The sequence below is a fragment of the Coregonus lavaretus genome (assembly GCF_964263955.1).
Source record: "Coregonus lavaretus genome assembly, contig: HAP1_SCAFFOLD_770, whole genome shotgun sequence".
Taxonomy (NCBI): Eukaryota; Metazoa; Chordata; class Actinopteri; order Salmoniformes; family Salmonidae; genus Coregonus; species Coregonus lavaretus.
Window position 1 is genome coordinate 190,961 of NW_028156374.1, and position 22,496 is coordinate 213,456.

The following is a 22,496-nucleotide window of genomic DNA, read 5'->3' on the forward strand; positions in this document are numbered from 1 at the left end:
CTGATAAAAGGAGAACAAGCCAGGGAAAATATAAAGAGCCAACTGTAGAGAAATGATTGAATAAGGTTTTTAAACAGAGGGACTAGGAAAAGAGTTAAAGAAACACTACACAGAGATACTAGCTCAGTGTTGTCAGTGCAGGTGGTCTAGTCACTGGATGGATGGATGGATGGATGGATGGATGGATGGATGGATGGATGGATGGATGGATGGATGGATGGATGGATGGATGGATGGATGGATGGATGGATGGATGGATGGATGGATGGATGGATGGATGGATGGATGGATGGATGGATGGATGGATGGATGGATGGATGGATGGATGGATGGATGGATGGATGGATGGATGGATGGATGGATGGATGGATGGATGGATGGATGGATGGATGGATGGATGGATGGATGGATGGATGGATGGATGGATGGATGGATGGATGGATGGATGGATGGATGGATGGATGGATGGATGGATGGATGGATGGATGGATGGATGGATGGATGGATGGATGGATGGATGGATGGATGGATGGATGGATGGATGGATGGATGGATGGATGGATGGATGGATGGATGGATGGATGGATGGATGGATGGATGGATGGATGGATGGATGGATGGATGGATGGATGGATGGATGGATGGATGGATGGATGGATGGATGGATGGATGGATGGATGGATGGATGGATGGATGGATGGATGGATGGATGGATGGATGGATGGATGGATGGATGGATGGATGGATGGATGGATGGATGGATGGATGGATGGATGGATGGATGGATGGATGGATGGATGGATGGATGGATGGATGGATGGATGGATGGATGGATGGATGGATGGATGGATGGATGGATGGATGGATGGATGGATGGATGGATGGATGGATGGATGGATGGATGGATGGATGGATGGATGGATGGATGGATGGATGGATGGATGGATGGATGGATGGATGGATGGATGGATGGATGGATGGATGGATGGATGGATGGATGGATGGATGGATGGATGGATGGATGGATGGATGGATGGATGGATGGATGGATGGATGGATGGATGGATGGATGGATGGATGGATGGATGGATGGATGGATGGATGGGGATAAAATCGTTTTATAAAGACCAAAACACATCCTCTCTCTTATTCTGCACTCCATACTAACACATATTTATATTACATCATATTTATCAACTGATTAGCACACTGGAAGAAGCTTGAAGTCGCTTAAAAAGTTGGACATCAAAATGCAGTGATTGTTCTTTTCGTTTGGGTTAAAAGTAATGGAAAAGTCGAAGCTATATTAATGTGTGGTAATATATGACTTAGGGAAGTTGTAGGTAGCTTAGTGGTTAGAGCGCTGGGCCAGTAACTGAAAGGTTGCTAGTTTGAATCCTGGAGCCGAGAAGGTGAAAAATATGTCGATTTACCCTTGGGCAATGCACTTAACCCCAATTGCTCCGGGTCGCCATTGATAATGGCTGACCCTGGCTGTGATCCCACTCTCAGGGGGAGTTAGGATATACCAAAAACTCATTTCCAATTTCACGAATATAAGCACCTACTTATGTAGACAATGCACTTTGTATTTATATGTTTGAAAGTTTCTAGTGTGTTCTTCCCTCTGAAGTCTATTGGAACGGATAACTATCAGTTTGCTTATTGGGTAGTTACTTCGGCAGCCGCGGTGATTTACAATCTTATACCAATCTAGCCCCTGATCAGCTAGATGTGCTACATTACATTTGAGAGTGACCTCTAGTGGGATTACAATGGAACTGCAGGCATTCTTTATGCCTCCTGTTGAGTAAGTATTGTGTACTGTTTCTCTCAGTTGAATCCTAACTTCCACTTAGGTCAAATGTTCACTTAGTCTCCCATTGACATCAATGCATGATGCACTCTCTTGTATGTAGAAAAGTAAGCCATATGTAACATTCAGCCCCATATAAAAGCATGCTATAGAGTCTTCATTACATGTTCTTCATCATAACCATCATCACCGTCAGTCATCACCATCATCATTATCGCCTTATCATAATCATCTATCTTTGATATATATAATCTCGAGACAATAGTTGTATGGTCTTAAAAAGCTCAGAGAATAAATAAGGGTTTAGTATACCAACATTCAGTAGAACATTAGAAAGAGAAGAAGATAAACGATAAACACCTAAACTAGTCCTCCCATGCAAAGAAACGCCAGCTAAGATACTAGTTAATAGTGGTTTTGTAATACTATATACTTCCCCTAAGATACTAGCTAATAGTGGTTCTGTAATACTATATACTTCCCCTAAGATACTAGTTAACAGTGGTTCTGTAATACTGTATACTCCCCACTAAGATACTAGTTAATAGTAGTTTTGTAATACTGTATACTCCCCACTAAGATACTAGTTAATAGTAGTTTTGTAATACTGTATACTCCCCACTAAGATACTAGTTAACAGTGGTTCTGTAATACTGTATACTCCCCACTAAGATACTAGTTAATAGTAGTTTTGTAATACTGTATACTCCCCACTAAGATACTAGTTAATAGTTGTTCTGTAATACTGTATACTCCCCACTAAGATACTAGTTAACAGTGGTTTTGTAATACTGTATACTCCCCACTAAGATACTAGTTAACAGTGGTTTTGTAATACTGTAAACTCCCCCCTTTAAATATGCATCTTCTTTTTATATTGATTTTCAGTGCTAGTAAAGACACAAAGAAGAACACAACAACAACCTTTGTACATGCTGCTTTCTCTTCTTTCTCTTGGAGGGGGGAGGAGGAGGGGTCACATGTTTGGTTAGCTCGCTTACTCAGGAACACTTTTAGGGACGTACAAAATGAAGCCCTCGTCTTTCAACTAGGGAACCTACCTTTAAAACATAAAGCAACAGAGAGTAATCCAACAGTAAATGCACTTTAAACTGTCAGACAAAATAAATAAATATAAACTTGAGGACTAACCAACCGGCTGACCGCCTGACAGTCCAATGAGATGGCTTTGCTAAAAATGGCCTGCCCAATAGCGACAAGAAACCTCCTTAGGCAGCCAATCACAGGCAGATGGTGGGACGGCGTCAGGAGAAAACCTCACACCTATTCGTTAGAGAGAAACAGCCCTGTGCTGATGATGTCTCTTCTGGGAACGACACATCCTCACTGCTAAAGTACATGTGTGTTTAAATCCATCTGTCCATCTCTGTTAACCCTGGCACAAACACAGTGAGTAGTAGTAACACAAGTCAATAACACTAGATAGTACCAAGTCAACGAGTGTGATTTTACAAATGTGAAAATATACATAAAAAGATAATTAAATCATAAGAAAAGTAAGTCCACGACTGAAGGCAGAGGCCTGATAGGACCCCTGAAATAAAGCCTTCATCTCCTAATTTACCTCTCTTTCATGTGGAATTTCATGTTCTTTATTGTAGAATAATAGTGAAGATATCAAAACTATGAAATAACACATATGGAATCATGTAGCAACCAAAAAAGTGTAAAACAAATCAAAATATATTTTACATTTGAGATTCTTCAAAGTAGCCACCCTTTGCCTTGATGACAGCTTTGCACACTCTTGGCATTCTCTCAACCAGCTTCATGAGGTAGTCACCTAGAACACATTTCAATTAACAGGTGTGCCTTGTTAAAAGTTAATTTGTGGAATTTCTTTCTTTCTTAATGCGTTTGAGCCAATCAGTTGTGTTGTGACAAGGTAGGGGTGGTATACAGAAGATAGCCCTAGTTGGTAAAAGACCAAGTCCATATTATGCCAAGAACAGCTCAAATAAGCAAAGAGAAACAACATTCCATCATTACTTTAAGACATGAAGGTCAGTCAATACGGAACATTTCAAGATCTTTGAAAGTTTCTTCAAGTGCAGTCGCAAAAACCATCAAGCGCTATGATGAAACTGGCTCTCATGAGGACTGCCACAGGAAAGGAAGACCCTGAGTTACCTCTGCTGCAGAGGATAAGTTCATTAGAGTTACCAGCCTCAGAAATTGCAGCCCAAATAAATGCTTCACAGAGTTCAAGTAACAGACACATCTCAACATCAACTGTTCAGAGGAGACTATGTGAATCAGGCCTTCATGGTCGAATTGCTGCAAAGAAACCACTACTAAAGGACACCAATAATAAGAAGAGACTTGCTTGGACCAAGAATCACGAGCAATGGACATTAGACCAATGGAAATCTGTCCTTTGGTCTGATAAGTCCAAATTTGCGATTTTTGGTTCCAACCGCCGTGTCTTTGTGAGACGCAGAGTAGGTGAACGGATTATCTCTGCATGTGTGGTTCCCACCGTGAAACATGGAGGAGGTATGATGGTGTGGGGGTGCTTTGCTGGTGACACTGTCTGTGATTTATTTAGAATTCAAGGCACACTTAACCAGCATGGCTACCACAGTATTCTGCAGCGATACGTCATCCCATCTGCTTGGCGCTTTGTGGGACTATCATTCGTTTTTCAACAGGACAGTAAACCAACACACCTCCAGGCTGTGTAAGGGCTATTTGACCAAGAAGGAGAGTGATAGAGTGCTGCATCAGATGACCTGGCCTCCACAATCAACCGACCTCAACCCAATTGAGATGGTTTGGGATGAGTTGGACCACATAGTGAAGGAAAAGCAGCCAACAAGTCCTCAGCATATGTGGGAACTCCTTCAAGACTGTTGGAAAAGCATTCCAGGTGACACTGGTTGAGAGAATGCCAAGAGTGTGCAAAGCTGTCATCAAGGCAAAGGGTGGCTACCTTGAAGAATCTAAAATACATTTAGATTTGTTTAACACTTTTTTGGTTACTACATGATTCCATATATGTTATTTCATAGTTTTGATGTCTTCACTATTATTCTACAATGTAGAAAATAGTAAAAATAAAGAAAAACTCTTGAATGAGTAGGTGTGTCCAAACTTTTGACTGGTACTGTACATACAATAGTCATCCAACAGCCTGCCTGTTACCTCTCCATTAAGGCCCCCTCCACATATTAAACAGGCATAAGTGAGGACAGCCCTGGGCACGGCTCCACCTTGTCAAGCACACCCCTCCCAAAAAAATATTTATTGAACATGAGCTTGGGCTTAGTATAATATAATAGATAACATACAAGAAGCTTAAACAAAAACTGCCAATATAATTGTGTCACTTAATAGCCACAATAAAAAACAGCCACTGTGAAATATCGAAAAACATCATGCTTCCTTAAAAAGACAGAGAGAAAAAACTAAGATTTCCTTCCTCTAGAAACCACTAGCATCAAGCATTTGAATTATACAAATTACATATACAATTTCAATTGTGTAATAGTAGTAATAATAATAATGATAATAATAATAGATTTTTACTTCCAACTTTTCATCCTGTATTTCCTGTATTAAACAACACAAGTTTAGATGGGAAAAGGAAGAGGGGAGATCATGTGACAGAAGAGGAAGAATCAAACGCACACTGAGGACGAAGAAACACCCCCCATCACACACACACACACACCCTCAATACACTCCCAATACTGGGCATGAGTGTGGCGAGGGGAGAGTTGGAGGGGTTGGGTTTGGGGGCGGGCCGACAGTGAGTTGACAGTGGGTTGACAGTGAGTTGACAGTGGGTTGGAGTTGAGGGGTGAAGAGGGTTGCTGTTGTATTGGTTGTTGTTGTTGTTTGCAAGAGTATTGCTAGATTGTTGTTGGATGGTTGGTTGTTGAGATGGCGTTGTCAGTGGGTGCAGTGGCGGACGGCGACAGACAGGTAGTCGTAAAGAAGAGATGCATGCTGGGTATCCAGTGTGCGAGAGGTCTGGTGCTGCAGACTTAGAGCCACCCAACACTGGACCTGTTCTCCCTCTCTCTCTCTCCCTCCCTCCCTCCCTCCCTCCCTCCCTCCCTTCGTCTCTCTCTCTCTCTCTCTCTCCAACAGAGCACTCTTGTCAGACATGGCTTTGTCATTCTCCTCCTGAAATACAGGAAAATACACTATTTAACAGGCATTTTAATACTTTCTGAAACTGGTTGTAAAGGGGGGGGGGGCTCAATATACTTTCAAATGACTCAAACCAAATCGAAACTGTGTAGAAATGATAATGGACCTACATTAATAAAGTTTCTTGACTGTGTCCCGCTCGCTAATAATCACTGAAATGAAAGCTAGACAGTCAGGGGATTATAAAAAAATTCTAAAACGATGGATAGACTATCCTTTGCTAATTATGACTGCGAGGAAATATAAATAATTTTCATTGCTGCCCCCCCGGACCTCGTTGAAGACCGAATGCAGCCTCGGAGGAAACAATTATTTTGACACCCCTCTTCTACCTGTACCTCACTGGAGTGGCGCAGCGGGCGCGCCCGAGCAATGGAAGTGGACGTTCTGCCACTTGGAGTCCCGGCGGTGCCACACCCTAGTCTCCTCTGATTGGCTGGAGCGCGGATGGCCCTGGACGTCAACAAATTGGGTGAGGCGGATGTAGGCGATACAGGCGGCATCCTCTCCAATGAGGTGGACGTGGGGGTTGAGGATGGTGGTGTGGATAGGTTTACTGTTCTTAGACAGGACTGGAGGGAGGGAGGGAGGGAGGGAGGGAGGGAGAGAGAGAGAGAGAGAGAGAGAGAGAGAGAGAGAGAGAGAGAGAGAGAGAGAGAGAGAGAGAGAGACAGAGACAGAGACAGAGACAGAGATAGAGACAGAGACAGACAGAGAGAGAGGAAAAAGGAGAGAGAGAACATTGTGTCCATTGGTCTACTAACTAGTATTAACTCAAGTTATGAGAAGTGCTCTGTTGCTGTTCTTACGGTTGTCAAAGTAGAATCTGTGGAAGTCCATTCCCTCTACCAGGTTGCCCAGGGCCTCAGGCTCAAAGGAGGTCAGACCAGGATCACAGATCTTACTGTGGAGAGAGACTAACACACGTCAATGTCTCTCACACACACACACACATTAAGATACATGCTCACACTAAAAATGACTAAACCAATCATCAAAGCCTCCCACTTCTCGTTTGTAGCTACCCACACACAGACTCTCTCTCTCACACGTACTCTCTCTCTCACACAGAGACCCTCTCTCACACAGACTTTCTCTCACACACAGACTCCTTCTCTCACACAGACTCTCTCTCTCACACGTACTCTCTCTCTCACACACAGAGACCCTCTCTCACACAGACTTTCTCTCACACACAGACTCCTTCTCTCACACAGACTCTCTCTCTCACACAGACTCTCTCTCTCACACATACTCTCTCACACACACATACTCTCTCACACACACAGAGACTCTCTCTCACACGCCCAGTCTCTCGCTCACACATACATACACACACACACACACACACACACACACACACACACACACACACACACACACACACTCAGACCCTCTCTCACACTCAAATTAACTCACGAGTATGCCTCAAAGTCTCCATTGTTGACAGCCTCGATCAGCTGTTCAGTGATCTTAATGATCTCTTGTTTACGTGCTGTAGGAGGAAAGAAGGACAGAGTCACACACACAAGTGGAGAGAACTAGTGGAGTGCAGTGAGTATCCACCTCATACGCACACACCCCAACCATCCTGTATCAACCACCAGCACAACTACACACAAGAACGACCTGTTGATAACTCTCACAGCTGAATGCACAACCTGTTGATAACTCTCACAGCTGAACGCACAACCTGTTGATAACTCTCACAGCTGAACGCACAACCTGTTGATAACTCTCACAGCTGAACGCACAACCTGTTGATAACTCTCACAGCTGAACGCACAACCTGTTGATAACTCTCACAGCTGAACGCACAACCTGTTGATAACTCTCACAGCTGAACGCACAAACTGTTGTTAATGCTCACAGCTGAACGCACAACCTGTTGTTAACGCTCACAGCTGAACGCACAACCTGTTGATAACTCTCACAGCTGAATGCACAACCTGTTGATAACTCTCACAGCTGAATGCACAACCTGTTGAAAACTCTCACAGTTGAATGCACAAACTGTTGTTAACGCTCACAGCTGAACGCACAACCTGTTGTTAACGCTCACAGCTGAACGCACAACCTGTTGTTAACGCTCACAGCTGAATGCACAAACTGTTGTTAACGCTCACAGCTGAACGGACAAACTGTTGTTAACGCTCACAGCTGAACGCACAACCTGTTGATAACTCACAGCTGAACACACAAACTGATAACTCTCACAGCTGAATGCACAACCTGTTGATAACTCTCACAGCTGAACGCACAAACTGTTGATAACTCACAACTGAACACACAAACTGTTGATCACTAACAGCTGAACCCAGAACCGCTTTGATTCCATCTGGCATAATATCACTCTGCACTTAATGTTAGTTGCTACATGTGAAACCACACAATTCACAATTTTCACTTCCAACAAGCAAAAAATCACCACACAGTTAGTTGTGTCCTTGTTTTCCCTAGCTAGGTCAATCAAATCCATTTTATTTGTCACATGCTTCATAAACAACAGGTGTAGACTAACAGTGAAATGCTTACTTACGAGCCCTTTCCAACCATGCAGAGAGAAAAATAGAAAAAGTATAGAAAGATAACACGAGGAATAAACATACAATGAGTAACGATAACTTGGCTATATACACGGGGTACCAGTACCGAGTCGATGTGCAGGGGTACGAGGTATTTGAGGTAGATACAGTATATGCATAGAGTATAGGTAGGGGTAAAGTGACTAGGCAACAGGATAGATAATAAACAGTAGCAGCAGTATGTGTGATGAGTTAAAAGAGTTAGTGCAAAGAGGGGTCAATGCAAATAGCCCGGGTAGCTATTTGGATAACTATTTAGCAGTCTTATGGCTTAGGGGTAGAAGCTGTTCAGGGTCCTGTTGGTTCCAGACTGAATCGGTACCGCTTGCCATGCTGTAGCAGAGAGAACAGTCTATGACTTGGGTGGCTGGAGTCTTTGACAATTTTTAGGGCCTTCCTCTGACATCCCCTGCAATATAGGTCCTGGATGGCAGGGAGCTTGGCCCCAGTGATGTACTGGGCCGTACGCACTACCCTCTGTAGCGCCTTGCGGTCGGATGCCAAGCAGTTGCCTTACCAAGCGGTGATGCAGCCTCCTGATGGGCGGCAGGTAGCTTAGTGGTTAAGAGCGTTGTGCCAGTAACCGAAAGGTCGCTGGTTCTAATCCCCGAGCCGACTAGGTGAAAAATCTGCCGATGTGCCCTTGAGCAAGGCACTTAACCCTAATTGCTCCTGTAAGTTGCTCTGGATAAGAGCATGTAAAAAATTATGGGGATGAGGCGTTGTTGTGCCTTCTTCACGGCTGTGTTGGTGTGTGTGGACCATGGTAATTCCTTAGTGATGTGGACACAAAGAAACTTGAAGCTCTCAACCCACTCCACTACAGCGGAGGGGTGCTTGGCCCTCCATTTCCTGTAGTTCACGATCAGCTCCTTCATCTTGCTGACGTTGAGGGAAGGGTTGTTGTCCTGCCAGGTCACTGACCTCCTCCCTATAGGCTGTCTCATTGTTGTCAGTGATCAGGTCTACCACCGTCATGTCATCAGCAAACTTAATGATGGTGTTGGAGTCGTGCGTGGCCACACAATCTTGGGTGAACAGGAAGTACAGGAGGGGTCTTAGCACGCACCCCTGAGGGGCCCCCATGTTGAGGGTCAGCATGGAAGATGTGTTCTTCCTTCTTGGGGGTGGCCCGTCAGGAAGTCCAGGATCCAGTTGCAGAGGGAGTTGTTCAGTCTCAGGGTCCTTAGCTTAGTGATGAGCTTTGAGGGCACTATGATGTTGAACGCTGAGCTGTAGTCAATGAACAACATTCTTACATAGGTGTTCCTCTTATCCAGGTGGTAGAGGGCAGTGTGGAGTGCAATAGAGATTGCGCCATTTGTGGATCTGTTGGGGCGGTATGCGAATTGGAGTGGGTCCAGGGTGTCTGGGATGATGGAGTTGAAGTGAGCCATGACCAGCCTTTCAAAGCATTTCATAGCTACAGATCAGAGTGGTCTGCTTGAAAGGTAGGTATTACAGGCAGGGTCAGGCAGAGGTTGAAAATGTCAATGAAGAAATTTGCCAGCTGATCAACACATAATCTGAGTACGCATCCTGGTAATCCATCTGGCCCCGTCACCTTGTGAATGTTAACCTGTTTAAAAGTCTTACTCACAATGGCTATGGAGAGCGAGATCACACAGTCTTCCAGAATAGCTGGTGCTCTCATGCATGGTTCAGTATTACTTGCTTCGAAGCAAAGGCATTTAGCTCGTCTGGTAGGCTTGCATCACTGGGCAGCTCGCGGCTGGGTTTCCCTTTGTAATCTGTGATAGTTTGCAAGCCCTGCCACATCCGACGAACGTCAGAGCCGGCGTAGTAGGATTCGATCTTAGTCCTGTATTGATGCTTTGCCTGTTTGATGGCTCGTCGGAGGTTGTAGCGGGATTTCTTATAAGCGTCCAGATTAGTGCCCCGCTCGTTGAAAGTGGCAGCTCTAGCCTTTAGCTCAGTGGGGAGGTTGTCTGTAATCCATTGCTGCTGGTTGGCATATGTACGTACGGTCACTGTGGGGTCGATGTCGTCGATGCACTTATTAATGAAGCCGGTGACTGATGTGGTAAACTCCTCAATGCCATCGGATGAGTCCCGGAACATATTCCAGCCTGTGCTATTGAAACAGTCCTGTAGCAGGACGTCCAGAACTTCCGACTCGTTGAAGTAGAAATCTTCATCCAAATCGAGGTTAATGATCGCTGTTCTGATGTCCAGAAGCCATTTTTGGTTATAGGAAATTATGGTGGAGACATTATGTACAAAAAAAGTTAAGATCAGCATAAAAAAACTGACAAAATAGCATAATTGGTCAGGAGCCCATAAAACGGCCTCAATCCACTGCGGCGACATTACAGTCTTTTAAATGCCCTAAAGCAAAAAAGGCGTCTAGAGCAACACTCAAATCACGCTGTAAACACCAAAACAATAGATTCAAACCTATATGGCCTAGAGGCCAATTTTTACCCAACTGAGCTAGGTAAGAGGCCTGCCTCGCCTGGTATAATGGTAGGGGAAACAGTCGTTAGGGTTTATCACACAAGTCGGGGTGCTGAGTGTGATATAAACCCACACAGCCATTTGATTGGCGGATGCTTTGAGGTCAGGGGTCATGCTGAGTACTCACTCTGAGAGGTGAGGGAGAGGCTGGAGAGGGACATGGGGGGAGGAGGGGAGATGGGGTGTGATGGTGGGGGGGTGGGCCTGGGAGCTGGTACCACCTCTGCCTCGGCGGGCGCAGGTGGGGTGGGGGCGGGGGCGGACGACCGGCGAACATTGCTCACTAGGTCTGAGAGACGGGATACTGGTCGCAGGAGATAGAGAGGGATGGAGAGATGGAGAGAGAGCGACCGAAAGATAGAGCAGGAGAGAGAAAAAATAAAAAGAGAGGGAGAAGGTGTAGGGGTAGAACAGATCAGAAAACAAAATGGTGAATGGAAGTATAAAGAACGCAAACAAAGGAACATGTTCCATATGAAACAGACTTAGAATGAAGATTATGATACATGTCCTGTCTGGTTGGCCCTGCCTGCGGCTATTTTTAATTATTTTTTAATTTTACCTTTATTTAACTAGGCAAGTCAGTTAAGAACAAATTCTTATTTACAATGACGGCCTACACCGGCCAAACCCGGACGACGCTGGGCCCCTATGGGACTCCCAATCACGGCCAGTTGTGATACAGCCTGGAATCAAACCAGGGGGTCTGTAGTGACGCCTCAAGCACTGAGATGCAGTGTCTTAGACCGCTGCGCCACTCGGGAGCCCCATAAGGAACCCTGACCTGTTCACCGGACATGCTACCTTGTCCCGGACCTGCTGTTTTCGACTCTCTCGCTCTCTACCGCACCTGCTGTCTTGACCTCTGAATGCTTGACTATGAAAAGCCAACTGACATTTACTCCTAAAGTACTGACCGGTTGCACCCTCTACAACCACTGTGATTATCATTTGACCCTGCTGGACATCTATGAATGTTTGAACATCTTGAAGAACAATCTGGCCTTAATGGCCATGTACTCTTATAATCACCACCCGGCACAGCCAGAAGAGGACTGGCCACCCCTCAGAGCCTGGTTCCTCTCTAGGTTTCTTCCTAGGTTTCTGCCTTTCTAAGGAGTTTTCCTAGCCACCGTGCTTCTACATCTGCATTGCTTGCTGTTTGGGGTTTTAGGTTAGGTTTCTGTGTAAGCACTTTGTGACATCTGCTGATGTAAAAAGGGCTTTATAAATAAATGTGATTGATTGAAAACCTCTCAAAAAACACATAATAGAACAAAACTGAACAGATTATTTTTTATGAGAGAGAATACGGTGCCATTTTGGAACGCAGCGCTGCTTGTCTAAATATCTACATTGCAAATGACACCCTGTCCCCATCACCTACATAATGTACTTGATTTGGCCATTTTTACATTTTAGTCATTTAGCAGACGCTCTTATCCAGAGCGACTTACATGAGCAATTAGGGTTAAGTGCCTTGCTTAAGGGCACATCGACAGATTTTTCACCTAGTCGGCTCAGGGATTAGAACCAGCGACCTTTCGGTTACTGGCACAACGCTCTTACCCACTAAGCTACCTGCCGACCCCTATACTTACGCTGCATGGGGGTGTGTACCATGGGTGGGGAGGCGGCGGAGGGGGCGGCTGGAGGGGGTGGAGGTGTGCTAGTGCCACCCTCCCCGTCAGACATGGGCCCTGACGCCCTGCGTACAACTCCAAATAGGTCTGGCAGCTTAGAGGCTGGGGGAGGGAGGGAGGGAGGGAGGGAGGAAGGAATGGAGGCAATGAATATGAATAAAATAAAAGAGAACAGAAGATATTCACAAACAAACTGCATGCCAAAAGGAGAAAAAGCTGAAACAGAATCCGTGCATGTGCCATTATGACTGTGATGCTGTTCTTTCTGTGTCCACAAGAGGGAGACATGCTCCATTGGGACTGTGATGCTGTTCTGTCTATGTCCACAAGAGGGAGACATGATCCATTGGGACTGTGGTGCTGTTCTGTCTATGTCCACAAGAGGGAGACATGCTCCATTTGGACAGTGATGCTGTTCTGTCTATGTCCACCAGAGGGAGACAGTGGGCCACTACACACATACACAGGAGAGGGGGATGAAGGAATTGGAGATAGAGGGAGAGAGGAGTGAGGGATGAGCTGAAACAGAGCAGTGTGTACATCTCTAAATCTCTCTACACATGATGCCATGGCCAGCTATTTTCATGCTAGGCTAAGTTATGCTTTTAGGCTAGTTTTAGTTCGACAATGTTGTGTATCTGGTCATATTTTTATAATACAGACATTATTCACAACAGTTAGACATGATTGAGATTAACACTGACGATTAGTGAAGAAGAGAAGAAACCCAACATGGGTTCACTGAAGCCACATCATTCAGAAGGACAACATGGGTTCACTCAAACCACATCATTCAGAAGGACAACATGGGTTCACTCAAACCACATCATTCAGAAGGACAACATGGGTTCACTCAAACCACATCATTCAGAAGACAACATGGGTTCACTCAAACCACATCATTCAGGGTTTCAGTGTTCTATAACTAAGTTGTGATGGTAAATACAAGGGGTGTGTCAGGCTGAGGGGCAGGAGTGTCAGGCTGAGAGTCAGTCTTAACTGAACTGTCTATACACTTCCCTGATCTCACACACACTCACACACACACACACACACACACACACACACACACACACACACACACACACACACACACACACACACAACAAACAAACAAACAACAGACAGATCAATGGGAAGAGATGGACGGAAAAGAATAAGGTAAATTAATGAAAGAATGAATGAATCACAACATGTAGGAGGTGAATGGAAACCAATGAAACACCCACTAACGGTTTTAGATCTCTGTATTTCATCTACTTAGGGTGCGTTCCAAACGGCACCCTATTCCCTAAACACTGCTACCTTTGACCAGGGCTCATAGGGGATAGCGTGCCATTTGGGATGCGGCCTTTATCTTCTGTATCAGTAGACTAGATGTATTAAATGTATTAACATTTCAGTCATTTAGCAGACGCTCTTATCCAGAGCGACTTACAGGAGCAATTAGGGTTAAGTGCCTTGCTCAAGGGCACATCGACAGATTTTTCACCCCTAGTCGGCTCGGGGATTAGAACCAGCGACCTTTCGGTTACTGGCACAACGCTCTTACCCACTAAGCTACCTGCCGCCCGGATTTTCCATCTTAAACACCTCCGCTGGATTTTCCATCTCCCCTAATGTCTTTGTTGTGGTTGAATGTCTCATCAGGATAATTATGATCATGGTGATAATGACCTTGGATGATATGCCACTCTATTCCCTACAGAGTGCACTACTTTTGACGATGGCTCTATTTACTATGCCCTTTATAGTGCACTGTTTTTTTAAATCAGAGATCTGGTCAAAAGTAGTGCAGTATATAGGGCATCGTTCCCCAACAATTTGGTCTTATTTGGGCCCCCAATTATTATTATTTTTTTATTTTTTTATTTTTTTATTGCCATTGTTGGACATAAAACACTGTAAAAACACCAGGAAGTCAGCTCCAAGTGATTTTTTCTTTATTTTGGAAATATGTACCCAAGTGTTCTCACACATAATAAAGAGACACGTGATCGTATATAAATGTAATATTCCTCTGATTGTGTAACCGGGTTAAGATCGTAGCATATACCTCACTCAACAGTTTGACATTTCTCCACCTGTGTCACTGAATTGGTACCTTTTTGGTGGTAAAGCTTGCTAAGACCTTGTCAAGGGGGGCTGTCATGTGTGTCTGCAAAGCAGAGGATCACCAGTTCGAGCCCAGGAAGTGGGCAGGGAGAGTGAAGGAAGCTATACTGCTAAGCTAGCACAGTGAAGGAAACTATACTGCTAAGCTAGCACAGTGAAGGAAGCTATACTCCTAAGCTAGCACAGTAAAGGAAGCTATACTGCTAAGCTAGCACAGTGAAGGAAGCTATACTGCTAAGCTAGCACAGTGAAGGAAGCTCTACTGCTAAGCTAGCACAGTGAAGGAAACTATACTGCTAAGCTAGCACAGTGAAGGAAGCTATACTGCTAAGCTAGCACAGTGAAGGAAACTATACTGCTAAGCTAGCAGAGTGAAGGAAGCTATACTGCTAAGCTAGCACAGTGAAGAAAGCTATACTGCTAAGCTAGCACAGTGAAGGAAGCTATACTGCTAAGCTAGCACAGTGAAGGAAGCTATACTGCTAAGCTAGCACAGTGATGCCTGTTACATGTGGGACAATTCGATCGCCTAATACACTGGGGGAAGAGCAACAAGTGTTCTCTATTTAAAGAGTAGTAGAAAACACAGGAACATACCCGGAACATACCGTACCTTACAGAGATGTAGTGTACTGTACTGTAGGACAGGAGGACGCATTCTGCACAGTTCAACAATCCAAAATAAAATAAACATCAAGCAAATACAGCTGATAACAACAGTAGACTCTTCACTGTCACACACATATACACACACACACACACGCACACACACACACCCAAACACGCACACAGGCTAATAATCTAAAAAAGTGAAACAAACACCAGAAACCAGATAAACTGTTAAAGGAAACAAGCTGAAATCCAACTAAACTCACATGCCGTTCCGTACTCTCTCATCTCAATCCAGTAGATTCATTTCATGTCACGTTGATGAGCATTACGCTACAAAACACTACAAAACAGTACATTAACAGTACGTCTATTAGCGCTGTAGTGTTATGTATCAGAATAGTACAGAAGCCTATCAGAACTCTTCTCTAGTGCTATGTATCAGAATAGTACAGTAGCCTATCAGAACTCTTCTCTAGTTCTATGTATCCCAGGCGGCTCTACGGTTGCTACGGTATTGTGTCTAACTCCACATGGCTGTTTCCTGCCACAGGCTAAATATACAGACAAGGTGCCCTTGGTCTGCTCCTGAGGGGGGCTATCAGAGAGCTGGGTACCTAGCAGTACAGCACAGAACAGCTCACTTCTCCTGTGGGGGGCTAGGGAGTTGGGGGTTGGAGCATAAAAGAAAGGTACAGTCTCTATAGAGGGGGGCGGGGTAACTTCTGGAACACTGCTTCAGTGACCCGCTTTAGCGAGAACTCATTGTTCTCAGCTCATGTACACACACACACGTCTCTCTCTCTCCAGACTCCAGTCCTTACCTTTCACCTCCTCATCCTCCACAGTGGTGCTGCTGTCAGTTGATTCCTACAGAGGGGAGGGAGAAGCACCATCAGAGAGGAACACACCAAACAGGCACGTATGCACGCGGACACACACACACAAACACACACACACACACAAACACACACACACACAAACACACAAACACACACACACACAAACACACACACACACACACACACACACACAAACACTCACACACACACAAACACACACAAACACACACACACAAACACAAACACACACAAACACACACACAAACACACACACACAAACACACACACACAAACACACACAAACACACACACACAAACACACACAAACACACTCCTGCTATTGAAACACACTTCTTAAGATCACGAGAACATGCAAAACACAAACCCAACTGTCTTTTCACTGCTTATATTAAATAATTAAATCAATCAATTAAATGTCACACAAAGAATACACACAACACCTTGCAGGGAGTTTACGTTTAGGCAACGCCTCATTTCATGTCTTACAGGGACTAACAATGGTACCAGTATCTCATATTATGTCTAACAGGGACTAACAATGGTACCAGTATCTCATATTATGTCTAACAGGGACTAACAATGGTACCAGTATCTCATATTATGTCTAACAGGGACTAACAATGGTACCAGTATCTCATATTATGTCTAACAGGGACTAACAATGGTACCAGTATCTCATATTATGTCTAACAGGGACTAACAATGGTACCAGTATCTCATATTATGTCTTACAGGGACCAACAATGGTACCAGTATCTCATATTATGTCTAACAGGGACCAACAATGGTACCAGTATCTCATATTATGTCTAAAAGGGACCAACAATAGTACAATGAAAAGGCCCCGACTTCAACACAATGAACAGGCCTCGACTTCAACACAATTACATTTTACATTTACATTTACATTTTAGTCATTTAGCAGACGCTCTTATCCAGAGCGACTTACAGGAGCAATTAGGGTTAAGTGCCTTGCTCAAGGGCACATTTACGTCATTTAGCAGACGCTCTTATCCAGAGCGACTCACCAATTGGTGCGTTCACCCTATAGCCAGTGGGATGACCACTTTACAATTTTTTTGGGGGGGGGGGGGGGGGGGGGGGGGGGGGGTAGAAGGATTACTTTATCCTATCCCAGGTATTCCTTAAAGAGGTGGGGTTTCAAATGCCTCCGGAAGGTGGTGAGTGACTCCGCTGTCCTGGCGTCGTGAGGGAGCTTGTTCCACCATTGGGGTGCCAGAGCAGCGAACAGTTTTGACTGGGCTGAGCAGGAACTATGCTTCCGCAGAGGAAGGGGAGCCAGCAGGCCAGAGGTGGATGAACGTAATGCCCTCGTTTGGGTGTAGGGACTGATCAGAGCCCGAAGGTACAGAGGTGCCGTTCCCCTCACTGCTCCATAGGCAAGCACCATGGTCTTGTAGCGGATGCGAGCTTCAACTGGAAGCCAGTGGAGTGTGCGGAGGAGGGGGGTGACGTGAGAGAACTTGGGAAGGTTGAACACCAGACGGGCTGCGGCATTCTGGATGAGTTGTAGGGGTTTGATGGCACAGGCAGGGAGGCCAGCCAACAGCGAGTTGCAGTAGTCCAGACGGGAGATGACAAGTGCCTGGATTAGGACCTGTGCCGCTTCCTGTGTAAGGCAGGGTCGTACTCTCCGAATGTTGTAGAGCATGAACCTGCAGGAGCGGGTCACCGCCTTGATGTTGGCGGAGAACGACAGGGTGTTGTCCAGGGTCACGCCTAGGCTCTTCGCACTCTGGGAGGAGGACACAGCGGAGTTGTCAACCGTGATGGCGAGATCATGGAACGGGCAGTCCTTCCCCGGGAGGAAGAGCAGCTCCGTCTTGCCAGGGTTCAGCTTGAGGTGGTGATCCGTCATCCATACTGATATGTCTGCCAGACATGCAGAGATGCGATTCGCCACCTGGTTATCAGAAGGGGGAAAGGAGAAGATTAGTTGTGTATCGTCAGCGTAGCAATGATAGGAGAGGCCATGTGAGGATATGACAGAGCCAAGTGACTTGGTGTATAGGGAGAAAAGGAGAGGGCCTAGAACTGAGCCCTGGGGGACACCAGTGGTGAGAGCACGTGGTGCGGAGACAGCTTCTTGCCACGCCACTTGGTAGGAGCGACCGGTCAGGTAGGACGCAATCCAGGAGTGAGCCGCGCCGGAGATGCCCAGCTCGGAGAGGGTGGAGAGGAGGATCTGATGGTTCACAGTATCAAAGGCAGCAGACAGGTCTAGAAGGACAAGAGCAGAGGAGAGAGAGTTAGCTTTAGCAGTGCGGAGAGCCTCTGTGACACATAGAAGAGCAGTCTCAGTTGAATGACCAGTCCTGAAACCTGACTGGTTTGGATCAAGAAGGTCATTCTGAGAGAGATAGCAAGAGAGTTGGCTAAAGACGGCACGCTCAATAGTTTTGGAAAGAAAAGAAAGAAGGGATACTGGTCTGTAGTTGTTGACATCAGTGGGATCGAGTGTTGGTTTCTTGAGAAGGGGAGCAACTCTCGCTCTCTTGAAGACGGAAGGGACATGGCCAGCGGTCAAGGATGAGTTGATCAGCGAGGTGAGGTAGGGGAGAAGGTCACCGGAGATGGTCTGGAGAAGAGAGGAGGGGATGGGGTCAAGCGGGCAGGTTGTTGGGCGGCCTGCAGTCACAAGTCGCAGGATTTTATCTGGAGAGAGAGGGGAGAAAGAAGTCAAAGCATAGGGTAGGGCAGTGTGAGTAGGACCAGCAGTGTCATTAGACTTAACAAACGAGGATCGAATGTCGTCAACCTTCTTTTCAAAGTGGTTGACGAAGTCATCCACAGAGAGAGAGATGGGGGGGGCGGGGGGGGGGAGGATTCAGGAGGGAGGAAAATGTGGCAAAGAGCTTCCTAGGGTTAGAGGCAGATGCTTGGAATTTAGAGTGGTAGAAAGTGGCCTTAGCAGCAGAAACAGATGAAGAAAATGTAGAGAGGAGGGAGTGAAAAGATGCCAGGTCGGCAGGGAGTTTAGTTTTCTTCCATTTCCGCTCCGCTGCCCGGAGCTCTGTTCTGTGAGCTCGCAATGAGTCATCGAGCCACGGAGCTGGAGGGGAGGACCGAGCCGGCCGGGAGGATAGGGGACACAGAGAGTCAAAGGATGCAGAAAGGGAGGAGAGGAGGGTTGAGGAGGCAGAATCAGGAGATTGGAGGGAGAAGGATTGAGCAGAGGGAAGAGATGATAGGATGGAAGAGGAGAGAGTAGTGGGAGAGAGAGAGCGAAGGTTGCGGCGGCGCATTACCATCTGTGTAGGGGCAGAGTGAGTAGTGTGGGAGGAGAGCGAGAGAGAGAAGGAAACAAAGTAGTGGTCGGAGACATGGAGGGGAGTTGCAGTGAGATTAGTAGAAGAGCAGCATCTAGTAAAGATGAGGTCAAGCGTATTGCCTGCCTTGTGAGTAGGGGGGGACGGTGAGAGGGTGAGGTCAAAAGAGGAGAGAAGTGGAAAGAAGGAGGCAGAGAGAAATGAGTCAAATGTGGACATAGGGAGGTTGAAATCCCCCAAAACTGTGAGGGGTGAGCCATCCTCAGGAAAGGAACTTATCAAGGCGTCAAGCTCATTGATGAACTCTCCAAGGGAACCTGGAGGGCGATAGATGACAAGTATATTAAGCTTAAATGGGCTAGTGACTGTGACAGCATGGAATTCAAATGAGGAGATAGACAGATGGGTTAGGGGAAAAATTGAGAATGACCACTTGGGAGAGATGAGGATTCCTGTGCCACCACCCCTCTGACCAGATGCTCTCGGGGTATGCGAGAACACATGGTCAGATGAGGAGAGAGCAGTAGGAGTAGCAGTGTTTTCAGTGGTAATCCATGTTTCCGTCAGCGCCAGGAAGTCGAGGGACTGGAGATTAGCATAGGCTGGGATGAAGTCAGCTTTGTTGGCAGCAGAACGGCAGTTCCAGAGGCTGCCTGCGACCTGGAACTCCAGGTGAGGGGTGCGTGCAGGGACCAGCAGGTTAGAGAGGCAGCAGCCACGCGGTGTGGGGCGTTTGTGTAGCCTGTGCGGAGAGGAGAGAACAGGGATAGGCAGAGGCATAGTTGACAGGCTGCAACAGATGGCTACAATAATGCAGAGGAGATCGGGATGAAATGCACTGAACATCAGGGAAAGGAGAGAGCAGGCCTCCCTCACCAAAAAATAAATAAATATATAACTCTCCCAACTTCCACCTCAGAAACTATGATTGTTTCACTGAACCACCCGAATAAAACTCTCCCAACTTCCACTTTAGAAATTAGAATTGTTGTAAGCTACAGCAGACTGTTATCAGTAGCTGTAATTAAGTACAGCAGCTACCAACCACCTAACGTTAATGCCTCGGATGAGGTTAGAAAAACAGCTGAATGGTAGCAGCTAGCTGGCTCAATCACAGGTACTCTCAAGCATGAAATAACATTGGAAACAGCTAACCACAGTTGCTAAAAGTTACCGATAGCTACCCTCTAGCTAGCTAGCTTTGTTGGTCCAGGTAGTGGGTAGGCTAGCCTCGTGCTTCGCCTGGGCTCCGCCGAATAAAATCCTTACCTACAATAATAACCTACAATAATAACCTACAATAACTACCGGAGTAAGCTACCTATAATACCAGACTACAATACATACCTACAAACTAAATACATGGTTTAAGCTTAACTCAACACCATATAAGAAGCCAGGCTTACCTTTCATAACGCAGCAAGGATTAAACGTTGGGTAGCTAGCACAAATATATTGTATTTAGCTACCACAGCCTGCTGGTAGTGTTGGCTAGCTAGCAATGGCTACTGTGTTGACTTTTGTTTGAAAAACGGCGTCGCTGTGAGCGAATGTAGCTGGCTAAAAGGATATTGTTTTTAGTTGCTACCGTTGCTAATAGCAACTCGCCAGCTAATCCAGGAGGTGAGTTAGCTAGCTAGCTTCGTGCTCGAGTTAGCTAGCTAGCTTCGTGTATCCGGCACCGCCGAATACAAAAATAACCTACAATAACTACACAACAGCTACCCACAACAGCCCACGATGCCTACCTATACTACTTAATAATATACAGCCCACGATGCCTACGTATAGTACCTAACAACAATCTAAATATATAGTTTAAGCCTTACTCGACAAAGCCCAAGCTATGTATAAAGCCAAACTGGCAGACTGCAATCAGTAGCCGAAATTAGGTACAGCAGCTACCGACCACCTAACGTTAATGATAATGAGGTTAGAAAAACAGCTGAATGGTAGCAGCTAGCTGGCTCAATTACAGGTACTCTTAAGCATGAAATAACATTGGAAACAGCTAACCACAGTTGAACAGGCCTCGACTTCAACACAATGAACAGGCCCTGACTTCAAAACAATGAACAGGCCTTGACTTCAACACAATGAACAGGCCCTGACTTCAACACAATGAACAGGCCTCGACTTCAACACAATGAACAGGCCTTGACTTCAACACAATGAACAGGCCTTCACTTCAACACAATGAACAGGCCCTGACTTCAACACAATGAACAGGCCCCAATTTCAACACAATGAACAGGCCTGGACTTCAACACAATGAACAGGCCTTGACTTCAAAACAATGAACAGGCCTCGACTTCAACACAATAAACAGGCCTTGACTTCAAAACAATGAACAGGCCCTGACTTCAACACAATGAACAGGCCATGACTTCAACATAATGAACAGGCCTTGACTTCAAAACAATGAACAGGCCTTGACTTCAACACAATAAACAGGCCCTGACTTCAACACAATAAACAGGCCCTGACTTCAACACAATGAACAGGCCCTGACTTCAACACAATAAACAGGCCCAGATTTCAACACAATGAACAGGCCCTGACTTCAACACAATGAACAGGCCCCGACTTCAACACAATGAACAGGCCTCAACTTCAACACAATGAACAGGCCTCGACTTCAACACAATGAACAGGCCTTGACTTCAACAAAATGAACAGGCCTTGACTTCAACACAGTGAACAGGCCTTGACTTCAACACAATGTACAGGCCTTGACTTCAACACAATCAACAGGCCTTGACTTCAACACAATGAACAGGCCCTGACATCTACACAATGAACAGGCCCCGACTTCAACACAATGAACAGGCCTTGACTTCAATACAATGAACAGGCCTCGACTTCAACACAATACACAGGCCTTGACTTCAACACAGTGAAAAGGCCTTGACTTCAAC

The 22,496-nt window shown here is 45.7% G+C and overlaps 1 protein-coding gene across 1 annotated transcript in view; it reads right to left on the reverse strand.

Moving 5' to 3' along the window:
• Window positions 1-6,334: 6,334 nt before the first annotated feature.
• The window catches only part of LOC311126429 (calcium/calmodulin-dependent protein kinase type II subunit beta-like), a gene marked incomplete at both ends in the record, with an annotated part of 42,938 nt that continues 26,776 nt past the window's right edge, over window positions 6,335-22,496 (reverse strand). Inside the window, 4 exons of the mRNA XM_084200430.1 lie at window positions 6,335-6,567; window positions 6,805-6,899; window positions 7,415-7,490; window positions 16,250-16,295. Coding sequence (XP_084056556.1) covers window positions 6,335-6,567; window positions 6,805-6,899; window positions 7,415-7,490; window positions 16,250-16,295 — 450 coding nt within the window. The remainder of the gene's footprint in view (window positions 6,568-6,804; window positions 6,900-7,414; window positions 7,491-16,249; window positions 16,296-22,496) is intronic.